Source organism: Hyperolius riggenbachi, chromosome 7, assembly GCF_040937935.1.
Source record: "Hyperolius riggenbachi isolate aHypRig1 chromosome 7, aHypRig1.pri, whole genome shotgun sequence".
Taxonomy (NCBI): domain Eukaryota; kingdom Metazoa; phylum Chordata; class Amphibia; order Anura; family Hyperoliidae; genus Hyperolius; species Hyperolius riggenbachi.
Window position 1 is genome coordinate 193,138,436 of NC_090652.1, and position 21,647 is coordinate 193,160,082.

The following is a 21,647-nucleotide window of genomic DNA, read 5'->3' on the forward strand; positions in this document are numbered from 1 at the left end:
TGGGGGGGGGGGGGGCTTGGGGGGCTTGGGTGCGGCTGGTGGTGGTACTGGCAGATGCTGCTGCTGCTGAGCCTGAGACACCAGCAGGCTGTGGGACCTGCCTACTGCTGCCAATGCTTGCAATGATGCGCCTCCTTGCAAGGCCCACAAGAGCATCCTCCTCCTCCTCCTCAGAGCTGCTGAGGACGACATCCCCTGGAGGTGGTGGCACCCAGTCTCTGTCTGTCACCGGGTCATCATCATCCTCCCCCTCCTGAAACATGTCCTGCTGGGATGATGACCCCCCAAACTCCTCTCCTGATGCATGGATGGGCTGCTTGACTGTCGCCACAGTCTTGCTGTCCAATCCCTCATCCCCCAAAGTGCCCATCAGCATCTCCTCCTCAAAATCGCCAACAACAGCAGACAATACCCTGATGGTGCCTGGGGTAAAAATACTGCTGAGTGACAGGTCGCCAACTTGTGACGGTGAACTGGCCTCCTCCCCAGACCCTGCTGGGCGGCTGCTGCGAACAGGGGTGGTGGTGGTGGTGGTGGTGAGGGTGGAGGCCTCGGATGCAGAGCTGATGGCGGGCTGCTCATCCTCCGTCATGAGTTGCACCACAGTGTCTGCATGCTTTTCCTCAATGGGACGTTTCCGACCCGGCTGGAGGAAAATCGGAGCAGGTGCTACACGCTGCTGCTGCTGTGTCTCTGCAGCGTGAGTTGCAGATGCTCCTGCTGGGCGGCGCCCAAGGCGTCCACGGCCAGTGGCTATGGGAGGAATGTTAGCCACTGACGCTGCTGCTGCTGCGGAACTGTGCATGGTGGCGCGGCCGCGGCCTGCCACAATGCTGCTCCCTCTCCTCCTGATTCCCTTGCTGCCCTTCCCCTTGCCCAAACCGCGCTGGCTGCCACTTCCAGACATCTTCGATGTTTTGGGCGTATAGACAAAAGTTTTTTAAAAGGGCGGGTGAAAAGTGGGGTACTTTAATGGAGTGGGTTGGTGGGTGAGGTGACTGAGTGAGTGTCCCTAGTACAGTAAGTAAGTAGTAACAGTCAGGAAGTACAACTAGCAGTTACAATAATCAGTAGTAATCACAAGTAAATTTAGTGTGTGTACACTACAGACAGTGAGTGCACGCACGCGCAAACACGCGCAGGAGCTAGCCTATGAACAGTGACTGAGTGAGTGTCCCTAGTACAGTAAGTAAGTAAGTAGTAACAGTCAGTAAGTACAACTAACTAATTACAATAATCAATCAGTTTTCAGAAGGAAATAGAGTGTGTGTAGTGTGTGTACACAGACAGTGAGTGCACACACGCAGGAGCTAGAAGCCTATGAACAGTGACTGAGTGTCCTAGACTCCTAGTACAGTAAGAGTAAGTAGTAACAGTAAGTACAACTAACGAATTACAATAATCAATCAGTTATCAGAAGGAAATAGAGTGTGTGTAGTGTGTACACAGACAGTGAGTGCACACACGCAGGAGCTAGTAGCCTATGAACAGTGACTGAGTGTCCTAGACTCCTAGTACAGTAAGTAGTAACAGTAAGTACAACTAACTAATTACAATAATCAATTACAATAATCAATCAGTTATCAGAAGGAAATAGAGTGTGTGTAGTGTGTACACAGAAAGTGAGTGCACACACGCAGGAGCTAGTAGCCTATGAACAGTGACTGAGTGTCCTAGACTCCTAGTACAGTAAGAGTAAGTAGTAACAGTAAGTACAAACAACTAACTAATTACAATAATCAATCAGTTATCAGAAGGAAATAGAGTGTGTGTAGTGTGTGTACACAGACAGTGAGTGCACACACGCAGGAGCTAGTAGACTATGAACAGTGACTGAGTGTCCTAGACTCCTAGTACAGTAAGAGTAAGTAGTAACAGTAAGTACAACTAACTAATTACAATAAGCAATCAGTTATCAGAAGGAAATAGAGTGTGTGTAGTGTGTGTACACAGACAGTGAGTGCACACACGCAGGAGCTAGTAGCCTATGAACAGTGACTGAGTGTCCTAGACTCCTAGTACAGTAAGTAGTAACAGTAAGTACAACTAACTAATTACAATAATCAATTACAATAATCAATCAGTTATCAGAAGGAAATAGAGTGTGTGTAGTGTGTACACAGAAAGTGAGTGCACACACGCAGGAGCTAGTAGCCTATGAACAGTGACTGAGTGTCCTAGACTCCTAGTACAGTAAGAGTAAGTAGTAACAGTAAGTACAAACAACTAACTAATTACAATAATCAATCAGTTATCAGAAGGAAATAGAGTGTGTGTAGTGTGTGTACACAGACAGTGAGTGCACACACGCAGGAGCTAGTAGACTATGAACAGTGACTGAGTGTCCTAGACTCCTAGTACAGTAAGAGTAAGTAGTAACAGTAAGTACAACTAACTAATTACAATAAGCAATCAGTTATCAGAAGGAAATAGAGTGTGTGTAGTGTGTGTACACAGACAGTGAGTGCACACACGCAGGAGCTAGTAGCCTATGAACAGTGACTGAGTGTCCTAGACTCCTAGTACAGTAAGAGTAAGTAGTAACAGTAAGTACAAACAACTAACTAATTACAATAATCAATCAGTTATCAGAAGGAAATAGAGTGTGTGTAGTGTGTACACAGACAGTGAGTGCACACACGCAGGAGCTAGTAGCCTATGAACAGTGACTGAGTGTCCTAGACTCCTAGTACAGTAAGTAGTAACAGTAAGTACAACTAACTAATTACAATAATCAATCAGTTATCAGAAGAAAATAGAGTGTGTGTAGTGTGTACACAGACAGTGAGTGCACACACGCAGGAGCTAGTAGCCTATGAACAGTGACTGAGTGTCCTAGACTCCTAGTACAGTAAGTAGTAACAGTAAGTACAACTAACTAATTACAATAATCAATTACAATAATCAATCAGTTATCAGAAGGAAATAGAGTGTGTGTAGTGTGTACACAGAAAGTGAGTGCACACACGCAGGAGCAGCTAGTAGCCTATGAACAGTGACAGTGAGTGTCCTAGTACAGTTACAGTATATAACTACAATACTAATACAATCAGTAGTAAAGGACAGCAGAAATACTGGTATAGAATAGAGAGAAATAAACAGAGGACAGGAGGACAGCTGCCCACACAGGCAAGGCCCTGAGGCCTAAAGCTGTAAGCCTACAGCAGCTGGCCTGTCTCTATGTAACACAAAAGCTACTAACTAAAATACAATGTCTAACTAACTAACAACAATATAGGTGTGTATAGGAGGTGTATGTGAGCAAAAACGCTAGGTAAATGACCACAATAGAGCTCTTGCTAAGCCAAAGCACAAAGGAGCAACTCTCTCTCTGTACAAGTCTCAGGCAAGCACGGAGAAACGGAACATGGCGGCCGCTATTTATAGGGTAGGGGCTGGCCAGGGTCCCCCTCTGTGATTGGCTGCCGTCAGAGGGCCTGGGAGCCCTCTGATTGGCTCTAAGGACATCAATCTGGGCTATGAGGCTATTCGAGCTCGGTACCGAGCTCGAATAGCGCCGTTTTGCTCGAATAGCTCGAATAGTGAATGGGCTATTCGAGTGTACTCGAATAGCCCATTCGAATAGCTACAGCTATTCGGAGCTCGAATACCGAGCTCGAATAGCTGGAAAAGAGCTCGAATATTCGAGCTACTCGAATATTCGAGCTCTGCTGAGCACCACTGCATAAAACTTACCACCCAAACAAAGTTTACCTCCTTTTCTTTTCACTAACACAGCTTTCTTTTGGTGCTATTTGATTGCTGCTGCGATTTTTAGTTTTTATTGTATTCATCAAAAAAGACATGAATTTTGTAAAAAAAAAAAAATGATATTTTCAATTTTCTGTGGTAAAAAATTTCAAATAAAGTAACATTTCTATACAAGTTTTTGTCCAAATTTATTGTGCTACATGTCTTTGATTAAAAAAAAAACATCCGATAAGTGTATATTTATTGGTTTGGGTAAAAGTTATAGCGTTTACAAACTATGGTACAAAAAAAGTGAATTTGTGCAGTTTGAAGCAGCTCTGACTTTTCTGAGCACCTTTCATGTTTCTTGAGGTGCTAGAATGCCAGGGTAGTATAAATACCCCACAAATTACCCCATTTACCCCCCTATACAGTCAACCTTTCTTTTTTTAGAGTTAATGTACTTGTAAAACTTTTTTGGGGTAGATTTGATATCCCTAGCGATTTGTTTTTCAGCTTCAATCTTTGCCTGCCTAATTTCTTTTTTACAATTTTTATTGCACTCCTTATAATTGCTTAGTGCTTGCCAAAGCATAGGAACTCCAACACCGCCCCTCGGCTCATATGCCTTGGCAAACGTATCTTACTGCGGAGGAGAAATCTCGTCCTGCAGCACTGCATGCACCGACTTGTGTGTAATCTGACAGACACGCAATGTTTCTGTCAGGGTGCACCATCAGTGCTGCAGCTGGTTGGTCGATCAGTCGTTCGCTCGGTCCACCTGGAAGGGTAAAGATGGAAAAAGAGAGAGAGAGAAAAAAAAACATACAAAAAAAACAAAAAACAAGCAAGCAGCAATACAAGAAATTCACATTAACATTAACTTTCATAAACTTTATTAAACCTTTTTAATTATGGATCATTTCCGAGGATAGGGGCGTAGGACCATTTTTTTAAAGGTACAGGTAAGTATTTATGGTTTAGAATAATAAAATACTTTTCTCGTGGTTGTGTTTTTATTTCATTTAACCTTTTGTGGAAATGGGTAAGGGTACATTGTACCCCTATACTCATTTCTCCTGGAAGGGGGGTGGGCATCTGGGGTCCCCCTCTTAAAGGGGACTCCCAGATGCCACCACAAACCCTCCCCAGGGAGTCATCGCCCCCACCTCCTCTTGGGGCACCGGAAGTAGGGAAGAGCCCCTTGTCCATGGATTGGTTTTTTTTTTCTTTGAACTTTTAAAATCGATTTTCTCAAAAAGTATAAGGTCTTTTTGAAAAAAAAAAATTTCCTCCTTGCTCCCACTTTTCTTCTTAACATAACCTGCAAATTTGGTGATTCTGGCATTTAAGGGGGCTTTGCTATTAACCCTTAAAGTCATCGGGTTTTGAGCGACGGTAGCTGAATCCAAATTCGTGATTACGGGTTTAACACCCATGATCACAGCCGAATTCGAGAGTAAAATTCAGATACAATCGAATTCGAATTCATGATCGGTATCAATCTTTGAATTCGACTTCTGGAGTCATGAAAAACTACCCGTGATCATCACGGGTAAATTCGAATTTGCAAATTATGAGAGCAACCCTGGTCTCCATGAGTTCATTGGAATGAGGAGCCTTTGTGGTATCATAGTCTAGGCTAAACTAAAAATATACAGCAATAGAAAGTGTTTTCAATGTTGAAACCAGGATAATTAACATAAAATAAATAAAGAAAGAAAGTATCATGAATAGTTTATTACATTTTACTATATGTTGTTACGGTGCCTTTTTTAAGGAGCAGGGACAGCCATACTATTCCAGGAAAAAAAAAACATACCATATTTGCTGACGTATAAAATACACTTTTCCTCCCCCCAAAAATGGGGAGAAAAATTACCTGTGTCTTTTATGGCAAAGGCAGGGAATCCCTGACTTACAAACACCCACCGATACAAAACGCCGACCCACCACCATCGGGGATTCCCTGCCTGTGTCCCCGCTGTGCCTGTCTCCTCCTTGAGACAGGAGGAGACATGGGGAGACCGGAGGAGACATATGGAGATTGGAGGAGACATGGGGAGACAGGAAGAGGCATCATGGAGAAAGTAGAAAACATGGGGGAGACATGAGCACACATGGGGAGACATGAGGGATACAGGAGAAGACAGGGGACATAGGGGGGCACATGGGGGAAACAGGAGGGCACCATTTGGGAAAGGACATGTACAAGATACTCCTGAAATAGGGATGCACCAGGTTTATTTTTTTCGATAGTTTTTGCCCTCTAAACCTAGATGGGTCTTATATTCCGGAGTGTCTTATACGGCGGAAAATACGGTAATACAGTAAGTAGATAAATCCTAGCTCTACTTACCTAACATATGTATTGTTCTGTCCACAATTTGATTTCAGAGAATTGTATAAAGTCAATAAAGAGAAAACTGTTTCAGGCATTTTCCATGTTTGTAGCTGCTGAATAAAGCCAATCCTGATTTCATTTCCTCCCTTACTAATTTTTTCTCCTAGAAACCACACTGTCATATCTAGCTTGCTTTGTAAACACATGTGAGAATAGCATAGATCGTATTTCAGTAGTTTCTCCCTTCTCAGCCTTGTGTCAAACTGAACTGCCTTCAGCAAATCAGTGAGGAGCAGGAATGTGGGAAGGGAGATAACAAGCATCCTTCTCCTTGGCAATGTACCAAATAAAGCCAGGCAGACTGAAATAAGATGTATTACAGCAGAAACATTTATGATTATATTGGAATGCTTGCAATGCAGGGTCAGTTTGTAGACTGCATAATAAACATAGAGCAGTGGGTAAATAGAATTTTATTTTATGGCTTGCAATCCTGCTTTAAGAGCTGAGTTCAAAGATGACTTGTTAGACACTTGTCCCTGTTTACATCTAAAATAGCTACCAGAACACTTTCACATTTACAGTGGCCATGCATAGGCAAATAAGAAAATTATCCAAACACTACAATCAAATTATAGTGATCTATGCACCCTGTGGCAGCACTAAATCTTGAACAGATTTCAGTGAAGATCTAATCAAAATCCATTACACAACTGCACATCTTTTGTTTGACAAAATACAAATCTATGCTACATCAGAATAAAACCTTGCACCCAAGCTAGATGGTTTTCAGCCAAGGTGCCTCTGCCAAGAACCTAGCATGTGTACATCAGACCCCCAATCCTCCTTTGCGCAATTGCAAGTGAACTGCCTAGTGCCTAGCGGATCATCTCAGCAGAGCGCAGGCCAAGGGCATTGTTCTCATATTAAACCCACCCAGTGTATGTGTCGCTCCATCGTGTGCCACACCAGCAACACCATTGGCCCTCTCTTAAGCTACGTACACACATGCGACAACGATCGTTTGTTGTCAACGATGAACGAACTTTTAATTGATGAAAGAACGACCTAAGTAAAGTTAGTTTTAAAAGGTGTGTAACGATCAGATCGTTAGAACGAACATTACATCACGTAAAAGCTATGCGCCTGCGCATAAAAATGAAAAGTTCCATGGAGAAATAGTGAAATGCGCATGTCAAGCCTAGTACGAACGACCGTTTCCAACGATGTACTACTCTTGCAAACGATCGTCGTTGGAAAAAATCCGCCAAGCTAGATCGTTCGTTTTTAACGATCTAGCTCGTCCGTCGTTAGACTTAATAGTCATTGGCTACTTTTTTTTAAACGATCGTTGATTGAAACGATCGGGGAACGATCGTTTCAAACGACTATAGTCGCATGTGTGTACGCACCTTTAGAGTGATTCAGGACTACTCTCAATCCTCATAGTGTACTGGTTAAGTACTCTGCCTCTGACACAGGAGACCAAGGTTTAAATAATGTCGCTTCCTGTTCAGTAAGCTACCACCTATTAGTAAGGAGACCTTGGGCAAGACTTCCTAACACTGCTTCTGCCTACTGAGTGACTGCAGCTCTGGTGCTTTGAGTCCGCCAGAGAAAATGCACAATATACATTTTCTGTATCTTATCTTGATTCTTCTAATCTATAAAGTTTATGAAAAATTGATCAGAATTGTATCCATTGGGAGTTAGGCACTGAAGAAGAGGATTTCAGAAAAAAAAAAAAAACGATCAAAGTGTCTGAATGTACCTGAAATTTAGAGGTGTATGATCAGCTTTCTTATCCACAGCGACTCCAAATGCAAAAAACTGCTGAAATTGTCTGAATATAAGGTATCGTGCATTTCCATCAGAATACCAAACACACAGAAAACAGAACAGAAAACCGAAATAAGACTTCTGCCAGGGTAACTGGTTTTTTTTTACCTCTATTAAAATGGATACAAATAGAAATGTGTCCCTTCAAAAGTCTGAATTTTATAATTTTTCTGATGAAAAAGTACAACAATTATGTAAAAAGTTACAATTTACAAAGGTCTTTTGTAATGAAATGGAACATGTTTTAGGATTATGACTATGAATGGTAAACAAGATGCAAATAACCCCATGTTGATTTGGATTGCATGTTAATCCTTATCAATTTGTGTGCAAATTTATGCAGCTTGAAAATAAACCAACCAAATGCCATAGCAGCAGTATATGACTGTTTCGTTTTCAAGCTGCATATATTTTTTATAAAATTAGCATAAAATGTTGCATCAATTTTGAATAATCTGCATCTCATTTGCCAATCCCTCATTTTAATAAAAACTGTAATTTTTAAGGCCAGCGGAATTTTCATTAATACTCTTTATGCATGCTCTCTCTATGAAGAATATTGCTATAATAAATTTTGTTTTATTGTCATGTAGTTGACCAACATTTTTTATTTCAATGCATCTTTTGTATAGTATTTTAAATCAATGTAAGGTACATTTTTTTCTGTCCTACTTTAGAAAGAACAAATATATTGATGTGTTCAGCTGTGCTGCTTATTTTACTGACAATAGCAAATAAACATGAACCCACGATAATAAAAAGCTGACAAGAGAGGTGTGAAAAGGAGGAACATTCTCGTACTCAAAATACTGTAGAATGAAAAGAGAATTACTATACATTCTTTTAACTAAGCGAGATCTCTATTGTGTTAGTAATGCAGATCCAGCAATGGATATCGTATATAAGAAGAGCTGTGTTTGTCATTCCACAGTGTTCACCAGAGATTCCCCAGGCAACATGGGCAAGGTAAAAAAAATCTTTAGGTTTTTTTTTTAAATTCATTAGCATTCTACTGAAAGGTACGTACGTTTTTGTTTTTCTTCTACTTTTGTTACTATTTTAGCATAATCTTATTTCAGTGCAAAAAAGAACCATTAAACAAACAATTAATTTTTTTTCTATATAAAAAATATAAACTGTAATATGCCTATAGCAATAAAGCACAGATTTATGCATTCATATTAATTTACCTTTTCTTTTCTAAAGGTTATGCATATTATAAAAACTACAACTTTATTGTAATGATTGTTTTAACTTTGTAAAACCAAGTGCAGGAAAAATAGAAAGCTCCAAGTTCACTCTTACATGACAACAGTGAGCCTAGAGCTCTAGTGACCAGTTGAGAAGTTAGTAGATACATGCAGTGAGGAGGTTCATGACGCTCTACCCCTAACCATAATACCAGTCGGTGCAGGATCAGGCAAGCCAGGCCATAGTAGTAGAGTTTGCATTTCCTTAGTAGATACATGAATGCCAGGTGGAGCAAGTACAGCTAAATATGCATTCTGCAGCAGCACACTCCAATTATGCAAGCTATGTATAAGCACAAAATTTGGGTGTCAAAAAGTTGACTTACCTGAGAGGTATATGGTAATTTGGTAGTGTCCATGAGAGTTACAATCACATATCAGATATTGCTTGCAGTGGTTATAAACCACACAGCAGCTATGCAATCTATCACTACATGGCAACCTTGCCCTAAAATTACCTCATTTTCATGGACAACAAGTTGTTGAGTTGTTGATGAGTTGTTGAGTTTTGTTTGATCAATGGTTGCTGAGTATTTAAACCATATGGTAATTACAGGTAACTAACCAACTGAATCAGTACTTACCGTATTTTTCGCCGTATAAGACGCTCCGGAATATAAGACGCACCTAGGTTTAGAGGGCAAAAACCAGGGAAAAATATATAAATACTAAACCTGGTGCGTCCATGTTCCAGGAGCGTCTTGAAGATGTTCTCACCCAGTTGGTATCCTCCTATGTCCCCTTCTGTCCTCCCAGATGTCCCCAGCTGTTCCTGCTATGTCCCATGTGTCTGTTTCTTCCCCGTGTCCCTACGGTCTCGGCCATGTCCCTGCTCTTCTCCCCCATGTCCCCGCTACTTGCACGTGTCCGTGCTCGATGTCTGAATAAATACAGTGTAGTCCTGCTGTATCTCCACTATGTCCCTGCTATGTCCCCCACTACTAGCATTTGTCCCTGCATGATAGTAAGTTTATATAGCGTAGCGTTGCTGCATCCCCGCTGTCCCCCCTCCTGTTGTCAGCTGCGTCCCTCGCTATGTCAGCCGTGTCCCCGCTATGTCCGCCATGCAAGCCGTGTCCTCGCTATGCCCGCCGTGTCCCCGCTATGCCCGCCGTGTCCCCGCTATGTCCGCCATGCCCGCCGTGTCCCCGCTATGTCCGTGCAAGCAGTCTCCCCGCTATGTCTGCCGTGTCCCCCGCTAGTAGAATTTGTCCCTGTATAATGGCAGAGGTGTAAAGTGTAGTGCTGCTGCAGGCTCTTACCTCTCCAGCAGCGCCCGCGGGGATTGCTGACCTCTTCTCCTGCTGACTTCTCGCTCTAGTGACCGCGGCTTGTACTGACGTCAGTACAAGCCGCGGTCACTAGAGCGAGAAGTCAGCAGGAGAAGAGGTCAGCAATCCCCGCGGGCGCTGCTAGAGAGGTAAGAGCCTGCAGCAGCACTACACTTTAAACCTCTGCCATTATACAGGGACAAATTCTACTAGCGGGGGACACGGCAGACATAGCGGGGAGACTGCTTGCACGGCGGACATAGCGGGGACACGGCGGGCATAGCGGGGACACGGCGGGCATGGCGGACATAGCGGGGACACGGCGGGCATAGCGGGGAGATTGCTTTCACGGCGGACATAGCGGGGACACGGCGGGCATAGCGGGGACACGGCGGGCATAGCGGGGACACGACTTGCATGGCGGGGACATGGCGGACATAGCGGGGACACGGCTTGCATGCCAGGGACACGGCTAACATAGCAGAGACACGGCGGACATAGCGGGGATGCATCAGCTACACTTTACACATTTACCATCACACAGGGACAGATGCTAGTAGCAGGGGACAGAGCAGGCACACAGGCAGGGAATCCCCGAGGTAGCGGCTGGTCGGCGGTTTCTATCGGCGGGTGTTAGGAAGTCGGGGATTCCCTGCCTTTGCCGTATAAGACGCAGGGACTTTTTCTCCCCATTTTTTGGAGAGAAAAAGTGCGTCTTATACGGCGAAAAATACGGTAATCTGTCGATTTTCTGCTTATTATGCCGAATCAACTTCTCATCCCTACTCCATACATTCCGAAAAACATTTTCATTCACTCACTACATTAGAGTAGGCACACTTTATACAGTAATTTTAAGCAGGAAAGAACATACAGCATCATTTATTCAATCTAAAAACCTGTAGTTTTAATATGAACTAAGTACTTAATCTATATATATAATAGACTAAGTGCCTCAACCTTCAAGCAAGAAGAAGAAGTAGCGCCCTGCCCCCAGGGCCGGTCCAAGCAAGAAGAAGGGGCTGGTCCAAGCAAGAAGAAGAAGTAGTGTCATATCAAACCAAGGGCAAAGAGGGATAATTTGCATATTCAGTAGCAGTGCATTGTGTCTAACCACAAATGTTCACTTATAGCTGAATTACTGCAGATTTGCTTCTGTTTTAAGAAGGAAAATTACACCAAGCTTTGCTTTTTTTTTGTAGGAGAGCTTTTTGGTCTCTTTTATTCTCCTATACATTCTTAGTAGTTTGGGTCACCCAGAGCTGCTTGGTTACTCTGTTGTACTGGTCCAAGCCCTATCTCATACAGCCATATCAATCCCTGCTATGTACTGATGAGGACCAAAAGGCTGAAATATGCTACCACATGTGGGTTTGATATGACTGTGTAAAATTTAAAGCTATAGAGCCTGATTCGCAAAGCGGTACAAACTGTTTAGCACGTGAAGTGCTGTTCGTGGACTTTCGCACGTGCAAAGTGCCATGATTTGCGGCAAAAGACAGCGATTGCGCAAATCGTGGCAGTTTGCGGGCGCAAAAGTACGCGAACGGCACTTCACGTGCTAACTGTTTAGCCCACCTGTGCTAAACAGTTTGCACCGCTTTGTGAATCAGGCCCATAGGCTTGCTTGACTTACCAAGGGTGAAAAGGAATAATTTGCATATTTAGTAGCGGTGCATTGTGGGTAACCACAAATGTTCACTTATAGCTGAATTATTGCAGATTTTCTTCTGTTTTAAGAAGCCAAATTACACCAAGCTTTGATATTTTTTTTTAGTAGAAGGTCTTTTTGGTCCCTTTTATCCCCCTATACATTCCGAGTGGTTTGGGTCGTCCTGAGCTGCTTGGTTACTCTGTTGTACTGGTCCAAGGCAAGCCCCATCCCATAAAGCCATATCAATTCCTGCTATGTACTGAGGAGGACCAAAAGTATAAAGCAGGCTGTCACATGTGGGTTTGATATGGCTGTGTAAAATTTAAAGCTATAGGCTTGCTATACACCAGTGGTTCTGGATGCTTGCTTGGGTTACTAAGGGTGAAAAGGAATAATTGGCATATTTAGTAGCAGTGCATTATGGGTAACCACAAATGTTCACTTATAGCTGAATTATTGCAGGTTTCCTTCTGTTTTAAAAAGGCAAATTACACTTATACAGTGGGCGGCATTGCAGGAAGTGACGATAGTGGATCGCACGCTGGAACACAGAAGAGGTGAGGCATCCCTGCCCACTGCCTCTTACTAATAGTGGCGGCTGCTACTGTGCTTAAGCAGGAGGGGGAGGGGGAGGGGGGGTTCCTGCTGAGCTTAAGATGGAGGGGGAGTGCACATAGGGGACCCAGGTGAGGGGGGGGGGGTTCCTGCTGAGCTTAAGCTGGAGGGGAAGCACACATGGGGGACCCAATTGAGGGGGGGTCCGACCCCCCTCCCCGCCCCTGTGCCCAATACCCCCGTCCTGCCCTCTACCCCCTTATGCGGCGAATGCTACGCCGCGGATCGGCTAGTATATTATAAACAGTAAAAACTTTTCATGGCTGTCCTGCTAATAAGTGAAGATTAGCAAATAAGTCAAATACTTGTAAGGCCTCTTACACAGTAGGACATTGCGGTTTGATGCAACGTTAAAGTCGCAATGCAAATTACAACGCAATGCCCCCAAAAAAGTCGCAACGCAACTTAATGCCCGTTACAGTCCCATACAGTAGAGCATACAGGCAATGAAAAGTATGTTTCCAAGTCATTACTGAGCATGTGAAAACAGTCCAACACAGCTAATAACCTGTATAATGCACTGCATGCAGTACTTTCACTTAACGTGCAGTGTTAGTCACCAACGCAAAGTGTGCACTGTGAATGGGGCATTGATTTTTCATTGCAGTGAGTTATTCTGCGTTAAATGTAGTTTTAACGTGCAACTTTAACGTCGCATTGTGAAAGAGGCCCCCTAAACCTCAGCATCAGAGAACCAATATTCATAGTCTCAAAATGATATCAGCCTGATATGTCCCAACATAGACCTCCCTTATGTCCAGGAGATAAACTATAGTTACAGTCCAAGATTTAGAGAAGAGGCTTTGGATAATTTGCTGACATACACTAGTGGATAAATTAACAAGCACTTAAGGTAGGTTTTCTTTGCCCCCCCCCCCCCCCACCTAAAAAAAAAGTTATTTAGGGGTTAAGTACTACAAAATATCAAAAATATCAGAATTACAGGCAGGCATAGCATATAGGGAGAATCTCTCTACTCCCTGTTTTACATTGTACCATTGTGCTGGAAGCAGCCATTGTATGGGTACACATAGCTACATAGTTATTTGAGTTGAAAAAAGACATATTTCTATCTAATTTAACCATAAAACAAGGTATGGCACTGTCTTGCACCCTCACATAAATCCTGCACAACTCCAGACGGCAATCAGATAAAATCCCTGGATTAACACCACTGAAAAATACCTAGTAATGAAACCCATAGATGTCCCTAAAGCATCCAAGCCCCCTCCCTTAATCGCAAATTTAGAATTTGCTATAGCTTCCTGTGGTAATACATTTCACATCTTAATCACTCTTATGGTGCCCATACATGGTACAATTTTTTTCATCCAATCTTACCATTTCTATGTAATATAAGGGAACTGCCTTAATTATCCTTTCAGTGTAATCACTTAATTTACCCTTATACTACATAGAAATAGTAAGATTGGATGAAAAAAAAATGTACCATGTATGGGCACCATTACTGTAAAGAACCCTCCATGCGCAGATCATGTCCCCCAGTCCTAGTTCATCTTCCATGCTTTAAAGGGGTTCTCCAGGGGGGTTTGAAAATAAAAACAGACACTTACCAGGGACTTCCATCAGCCCCCTGTAGCTGTAATGACCTCCTCCGATCCACCCTTCCCCGCCGCTGGCCCCGGTCTAGTGAGGCATCCCATTCAACTGAAGCTGCGCGGCTATGGCCGCGCTCATGCTCACTCCCGCATGTCATCGGAGGCTTACTGCGCAGACGCAGTATAAGAAAACTTCATACTGTGCCTGCGCAGTAGGCTTCCAATGACGCGAGCGGGACCGCACATTATTCGTCTTACTAGACGAATAATTGCACAGTGCCAGTGACAGGGAACGGTGGATTGGAGGAGGACAGCGCGGGACATTACAGCTCAGGGGGCTGATAGAACATAGAAGCCCCAGGTAAGTGTCAGATTTTATTTTCAAACCCCCCTGGAGAACCCCTTCAGTATTGCCCTCTAATGTATTTATACATGTTAGCTAGCTCTCCTCTATGGCGTCTTTTTCCAGACTAAATAAGCCCAGATAAGTATCTAACCTTTTCTGGTACGTGAGACCTTCTATCCCTCTGATCAATTTTGTTGCTTGTCTCTGCACCTGCTCAAAAACTGCAAGCTAAGCATAAACAAGATGAAAAGGTGCCCAAAAAATGAATTAAAATCTATCAAATAAATAAGGTTTGAGGTGGCTTACCTCAATGAAAACAAATTCATATATAAATGTATAATCTTTAATAGCACTGGCAGTGCGTTCGGTGGGTCTTCGCCCACTTCCTCAGGCCAAATCAAGTGCCACGCTATGTTCAGAGCCAGAAATAGAGCGCCTGTCTCTGTGGTTTTTTTTTTTTTGTTTTTTGTTTTTGTTTAGGGTGACAGCTCCCTCCCACTTAAGCAAGCTGAGCAGTCAAACATGTCCTTAGTGAACCCATGTTGATGCTTAGAAATAAGATTATTCTCTGATATGAAGTCTTGTATAGCATCACCTCAAATAGTTTACATATAACTGCTGTTAAGTTTACAGGTCCATAATTTCCTGGATCTGATGTTTGCCCTTCTTAAAAAGGGGGGAAATGTGGGCTGCGCGCCTATCTTTTGGAACCAACCCACTTGAAATAGAGTCACAAAAGATAAGATAAAAGGGTTTATCAATAATTTAACTTAATTCCCTTAGCAATCAGGGTGTATGCCATTTGGGCCAGGTGCCCTATCAGTTTTGATTTTATTTAGACTTGCCGTCACTCCTTCCTGCATTAAAGAGAGACTGAAGCGAGAATAAATCTCGCTTCAGACCTCAGAGTTAGCAGGGGCATGTGTGCCCCTGCTAAAACGCCGCTATAGCGTGGCTTAACGGGGGTCCCTTCACCCCCAAATCCCCCTCCGTAATGCGGGGGAGCGCTTCCTGGTTGGGGCAGGGCTAACCGCCGCAGCCCTGCCCCACGCGCGTCTGTCAGCGCGTATCTCCGCCTCTCCCCTGCCCCTCTCAGTCTTCCTTCACTGAGAGGGGCGGGGGAGAGGCGGCGATGCGCCGCTGACAGACGCGACTGGAGGCAGGGCTGCAGCCGTTAGCCCTGCCTCCAGGAGCGACCAAATGCACGACCAAGTCGTGCTGGGGTGGGTTTGGGGGCGAAGGGACCCCCTTTGTGCGGCGCGATAGCGGCGGTTTAGCAGGGGCACACGTGCTCCTGCTAACTTTGAGCTCTGAAGCGAGATTTATTCTCGCTTCAGAGTCTCTTTAAGTATTTAATATTAAAAGGGGAAGATTGGGACCCTTCCACATCTGCAATATGTAACAACGATGTTTCCCTTGTGGTGCCAGAAGCAAAGGAAACAATCAATAACTCTGCCCTACTTCAATCATCCACCATTGAGTTACCTATCTCATCCTTTAGCAGTCCTATACAGTCCACTTTTCTTTTGTAGAGTTGATATGCTTGTAAAACTTCTTTGGATTAGCTTTAATATCCCTAGGGATTTGATTTGCAGCTTCAACCTTTTCCAGACAAATTTATTTTTTACAAATTTTATTGCGCACCTTATAATTGCTTAATGCAGTCTCAGTCCTCTCCTGTTTTAAGGACTTATAGGCTTTCTTCTTCCACTTAATTTTATCTCTAAATTTTATATTTATCCATAGAGGCCTTTTTTATTCCTAGAAGTTTTCTTTCCATATGGGATATATTTACTACGATATTCAGTGAGAATAATTTTAAGTTTGCCAATGCCATTCCCTTTCAGTGTCCTTCCTTTGTAGTGTACTACCCAGTCCACCAAACGTGTATCCCTGAGTTGATTGAACTTTGTTTTTGTAAAATTCCTAGCTTTAGTTGTTCCAGATTAAACGTTATCATGTTGAAAGTTATCATTTTATCATGTCACTATTAATCACATTTTATAATACCTGCACATTTGATACATTATCCGGTCTATTTGAAATGACCAAATCCAGTAGTGCATTCCCTCTAGTTGGTCTTGTGGAGTTGCCAGAAATCTGCAATTTTTACCAGAATGAGTAACTTTAATAGCAAAATCGATGTCTGGATAGTTGAAGTCACCAATTACTATGACTTCACTTTTACTTACTCATGGTTATGTGGCAGCCTATAGCACACCCCAGTGAAAGCTGAATAAGCTTGTATAGATGGTTATATCTTATCCCCACCACCTCACCCTGAAGTAGAGATCAACAAACTATCTCCTAACAGCTGAGAGAGCTCACTGCAGTGTTAGTATGGTACCTGATAAGGCCTCAGTGAAAGCAAGTTAACTCCAAATCCCCCCAAAAAAAGTTTATTGGCAGGGCCAAATACTTTTAGCATTTCCAAAGAAAAAAATAAGAATTAGCTCTTTTAGGCAGTTTCTAACAGTAACAGGACTTTGTCCTTTGAAGTCATAATGGTGTGTTTAGTCTGCTGGAGCAGAGGATACATTTTTAATGTAATTCTTGTCTATACTGACAAAAATTATCACCCTGATTCTAAACATCCTAGACATTATATATTTTTCTAATCTTATAGTGTCCACTGTATTAACAATTCTCTTCACATTCTCAGCCTCCACTAAACTTTTTTGTGCATATCATCAACTGCAACTAAAAACACTTTTATTTATTGCTAGATCATCTTCTACGAAGACAGGAATTTCCAGGGTCGCTCTTATGAGTGTAGCTCTGACTGTTCTGACCTCCACTCTTACTTCAGCCGTTGCAACTCCATCCGTGTGGAAAATGGAAACTGGATGCTGTATGAACGTCCAAACTACACTGGACATCAATATTTCTTGAGGAGGGGAGAATACCCTGATTTTCAACAGTGGCTGGGATTTAATGACTCCATTAAGTCTTGTCGCATCATCCCTCAGGTATAAGGCTATTCTGGGGTCAAATAATGTAATGCACATATGAATTACATTACAAATGTTTTTTTATTTTTTTAATTGTGGTTTATATTGTTTTTCTCTAATTGTCTTAAAATATCAGTCAACAAATACATATTAAATACAGGGTGAAACCAAGCTTTGCAGTTTGAAAAGCAGGCTGGACTTGGAAAGCACAGAAATCCCTATATGTTAGGAGACATACATTGGCCCTGATTTACAAAGGTTTCAGAGTAGTGGAGAGAAGTGAAGAGCCAGCCAGGCTTTATTCTTTTAAAGTAGACCTGAACCAAGAACTCCTCTCTGCTCTAAAAGATACACAACAGCATAATAACCTTTAAACAAAAAACCTTTGTTACAGCTGATACAAATCCTAAAATAAATCTGCACAGTTTCTACTTCCTGATTCATGGAAGCAGACATATTATTAACAGCATGTGTTTTCTAATGGGCTCATCTGCTTATCTGCCAGTCATGTGACACAGGGAGAGGACAAATTACAACTAGTGATTAGACACAACTTAATTACACAGGCCAAACTCTTTAAATACATACAAGGTGCCTTTCTGTTATGTTTTCCTTGTCTCCTGTGCAAGAGTTCATTTAACTTTAACAGACACATCCGAGCAGATCAAAAATAAAAAAATCCACTTACCTGGGGCTTCCTTCAGCCCCTGCCAGCAGTTCTGTGGCCTCGCTGCAGTTCCGCTCACCGCTGGTGGTTCTGGGTCCCCTCTGGCGCAGGATTCCTACTTCTCCTACACGAGCGGCTCTCAGAGTCACACAGACGTCATCTAGACTGTACAGCGCAGGCACAGAGCTACTGCACCTGCGCTGTACAGTCCAGATGATGTCAGTGCGACCAATGAACCACACACTGGAGCACAGAGGAAGCCGACACAGAAGCCGACCTGGCGAGGTCGGCTTCTCCATCAGAGGGGACCAGGAGCCACAGGAGCTGCGGCGAGGGCACAGGACGGATGCCAGGGGCTAGAAGATGCCCTATGTAAGTGGATTTTTTATTTTTTATTTGCTCGGACCTTCTCTTTAAACATTGTTGCTGATAGGTGGCACAGGTTTGAACCCATTTAGATCTTATCAGGTCGTAGTGATGATCTCTAAAAAGTGAGTGAAATCACAGTCATGCAGCTATGCGGCACCTGCAGTGCAAAATGTCTGCAATAAACCTTGGCAGTCTTGACATGGAACATGGAGCAGATCTATTGACATCAAATCAACAAATGCTGATTCCGGTAATACTTTTAACTACTACATAGTTCATAGTTTTCTTGTTCATTTAAAAAAAAGTTTCGTTTTCAGTAATGATACAAAACTGGTACAGAACTGCCTGAAAAAGAAGCTTAAAATTTTGAAAGCTTGAAAGAAAACTATGTTCAGTTAGTCATTAAAGGTATTACTGGAACCAACATTTGTTAATTTGATGTTGGCAGATGAGCTCCATAACTAACCCTAAATCAAACATCACTTGCAAAATAGTAAATTAATATTTAAAAAAAAATTAACAGCTGTGATCAGAACAAGAGTTGGCAAGAAATCTCTATTTCATACATCGGTGGTAACAACTGAAAATGGTATGACATGTCAACATGTTTATTATTCTTCAATTTATATTTTTCAAATGTGTACATATGGATGTAACGTTAGCCACCGAACTTCATGTAACTGCTATGAGGAGCTACAGCACAGGGAATCCAACACTGTCAGGCTTGATACAGTAATTATTTATGCAGATACCAGTAACTGTTTTTAAAATGTATGTATAACTGTAAGAATAACTATACAAAATTACAATTCAATCTGTATATAATTACTGTAAAAGTATTTAGTATACTTTATCAAGCTGTGCATGCTTAGAATAGTCTGATGTATCTAGGAAGACTAGGTCAGGACTCAGGGGTGCTGCTGATAGTGATGTTGTGACAGACCACACATTTACACATCTGTACATATTTAGCCATTATTGTATGTGTTAAAAGCTTCCTTTGTGTAATAATTTAAGATTAAATTATATAAAAAAACTGTGCGCTGGAAGCAATTCCATCTCAAAGACAGATGTAAAAGTAACCAGTGTAAAAGCAAAGCTATTGGAGAGACCAGTCAAATTTCATCTTACATGAAACGAACCTGTTGCTCAAGGAAAATTATCCCTTTTTCTTAAAGGGACTCCGAGCAGTGCAGAAACTATGGAAAGATGCATACCATTTTGAAGCTCTCTTTCTCCTCTTTCCAACGATATATAAACCGCCGCCCTACGCCTTTTAGTTTTTGCTATTTCCACGATCAAAATCGCGGCCGCCGCGATTTTGATCGTGAGAATATCGAAAATTAAAAGGCGTAGGGTGGCGGTTTATGTGTCGTTGGAAAGTGGAGAAAGAGAGCTTCAAAAAGGTATGCATCTTTCCATAGTTGCTTATATTACACAGGACGACTTTTCCCCAAAGTCGGCAGCTGAATGGAGCTGCCGACTTTGGGGAAAAGTCGTCCTGTGTAATACAAGTAACTATGGAAAGATGCATACCATTTTGAAGCTCTCTTTCTCCTCTTTCCAACGACATATACACCGCCGCCCTACGCCTTTTAGTTTTCGTTATTTTCGCGTTTGAAATCGTGTTTGCCGCAAATTCAATCGCAAAAATAGCGAAAGCTAAAGGGTGTAGAGTGGTGGTTTATATATTGTTGGAAAGAGGAGAAAAAGAGCCTCAAACTGGTATGCATCTTTCCACAGTTACTGCACTGCTCGGAGTCCCTTTAAGTTTTTATAGTCAAAGTTGATATGAGTACATATGTTAATTTGTAACATAGATTTACTATCTATCTATATATATATATCTATATATATATATATATATATATATATATATATATATATATATATTGTAAACGATAATTATCTAACGTTGCAGTGCATTTGACATACAATGTGTTTTCTTCATCAGCATCGTGGATCATTCAGGCTTAGGATCTATGAAAGGGAAGAGTTCAGAGGTCAGATGATGGAGTTCACTGAAGATTGTCCCCAAGTCCATGAAGAGTTCAACTACCATGACATTCATTCATGCAATGTCCTTGAAGGACACTGGATCTTCTATGAACAGCCCAACTACAGAGGACGCCAGTATTATCTTAGACCCGGAGAGTACAGGAGATACACTGAGTGGGGAGCAGTTACTCCTAGAGTTGGTTCTTTCAAGAGAGTCCAGGAAATGTTTTGAAAATATTTGGCATGATGTTGTGCTAATGAGCATATGAAGAAATAATAAAGTATACCAGTGTACAGAGACTAGTGTGTATCATTTACTCATCAATGGTGCAAATTCACTTTCTTTATCAACCTGAAATCAATTATACATTGACTAAAGTGCAACAATGGAAATGTCACACCTTTCAGCAAATAATTTTGCTGTTGAGTGACAAATGCCTTTTCCTTTTTCTACATTTAACTTTCCAATAATACTGTAATGATCTGAGGTAGATTTCCAGAGTCAGCGCACGCCGTGTGCGCTGAGCAGAGGAGAATCTCCACAATCACGGAAGCAGAGTACCCAGTAGATAGATATATGGGGAGAGGAATTCCAACCAGCAGGTGGTGCTGTGGAGCACAGAGAAACAAAGTCTCTGCACATCCACAGATGACAGGTTGGAATTGCACAACTTGAGACAGAACAGAGCAAACAGAAACAAGACAGCAAGACAGAAGAGAAGTGGAACAGAAAGAGATTATGTGAATGTCTACCAATCTAGTCGCTGCCCAGCGACGGTAGACACTTCACATCAAAACAGGCCAGAGTGAGAACACCAATCACAGGAGAGGCGATTGTAACAGAGACACAAGACTGAGTAAAGACAGAAGGTGTATTAAGAAAGACACAGCAACAATTACAATCAGAACGCCAAGGAAAATAACAAACGCACTAGCTAAACGCGGTCGCCGCACGAGAAGCTCAACAGCGACAAAGCACGTTAATGGCGCGGTCTCTGCACGATAAGCGCAACAGAGACAAAACGCGCCAACCCTGACTAACAAATGAACACAGAAAACACAAACAAACAAATTACAGAAACGCTTGCTAATCG

The 21,647-nt window shown here is 42.3% G+C and overlaps 1 protein-coding gene across 1 annotated transcript; it reads left to right on the forward strand.

Moving 5' to 3' along the window:
- The first annotated feature begins 8,737 nt into the window (after positions 1 to 8,737).
- On the forward strand, positions 8,738 to 20,853 carry LOC137524746 (gamma-crystallin 1). Its single transcript, XM_068244959.1, has 3 exons — positions 8,738 to 8,839; positions 17,295 to 17,537; positions 20,510 to 20,853. The coding sequence occupies exons 1-3, from the start codon at positions 8,762 to 8,764 to the stop codon at positions 20,783 to 20,785; spliced, it is 597 nt and encodes a 198-aa protein (XP_068101060.1). The 5' UTR covers positions 8,738 to 8,761; the 3' UTR covers positions 20,786 to 20,853.
- The last annotated feature ends 794 nt before the right edge of the window (positions 20,854 to 21,647 follow it).

What these genes read in the sequence shown, in the direction of transcription:
- LOC137524746 (XM_068244959.1), top strand. Translation starts at nt 8,762, where the DNA reads ATGGATATCGTATATAAGAAGAGCTGTGTTTGTCATTCCACAGTGTTC. An exon ending in CCCCAGGCAACATGGGCAAG is followed by an intron (nt 8,840 to 17,294) that starts GTAAAAAAAATC and finishes ATTTATTGCTAG; the next exon opens with ATCATCTTCTACGAAGACAG. An exon ending in CTTGTCGCATCATCCCTCAG is followed by an intron (nt 17,538 to 20,509) that starts GTATAAGGCTAT and finishes TTTCTTCATCAG; the next exon opens with CATCGTGGATCATTCAGGCT.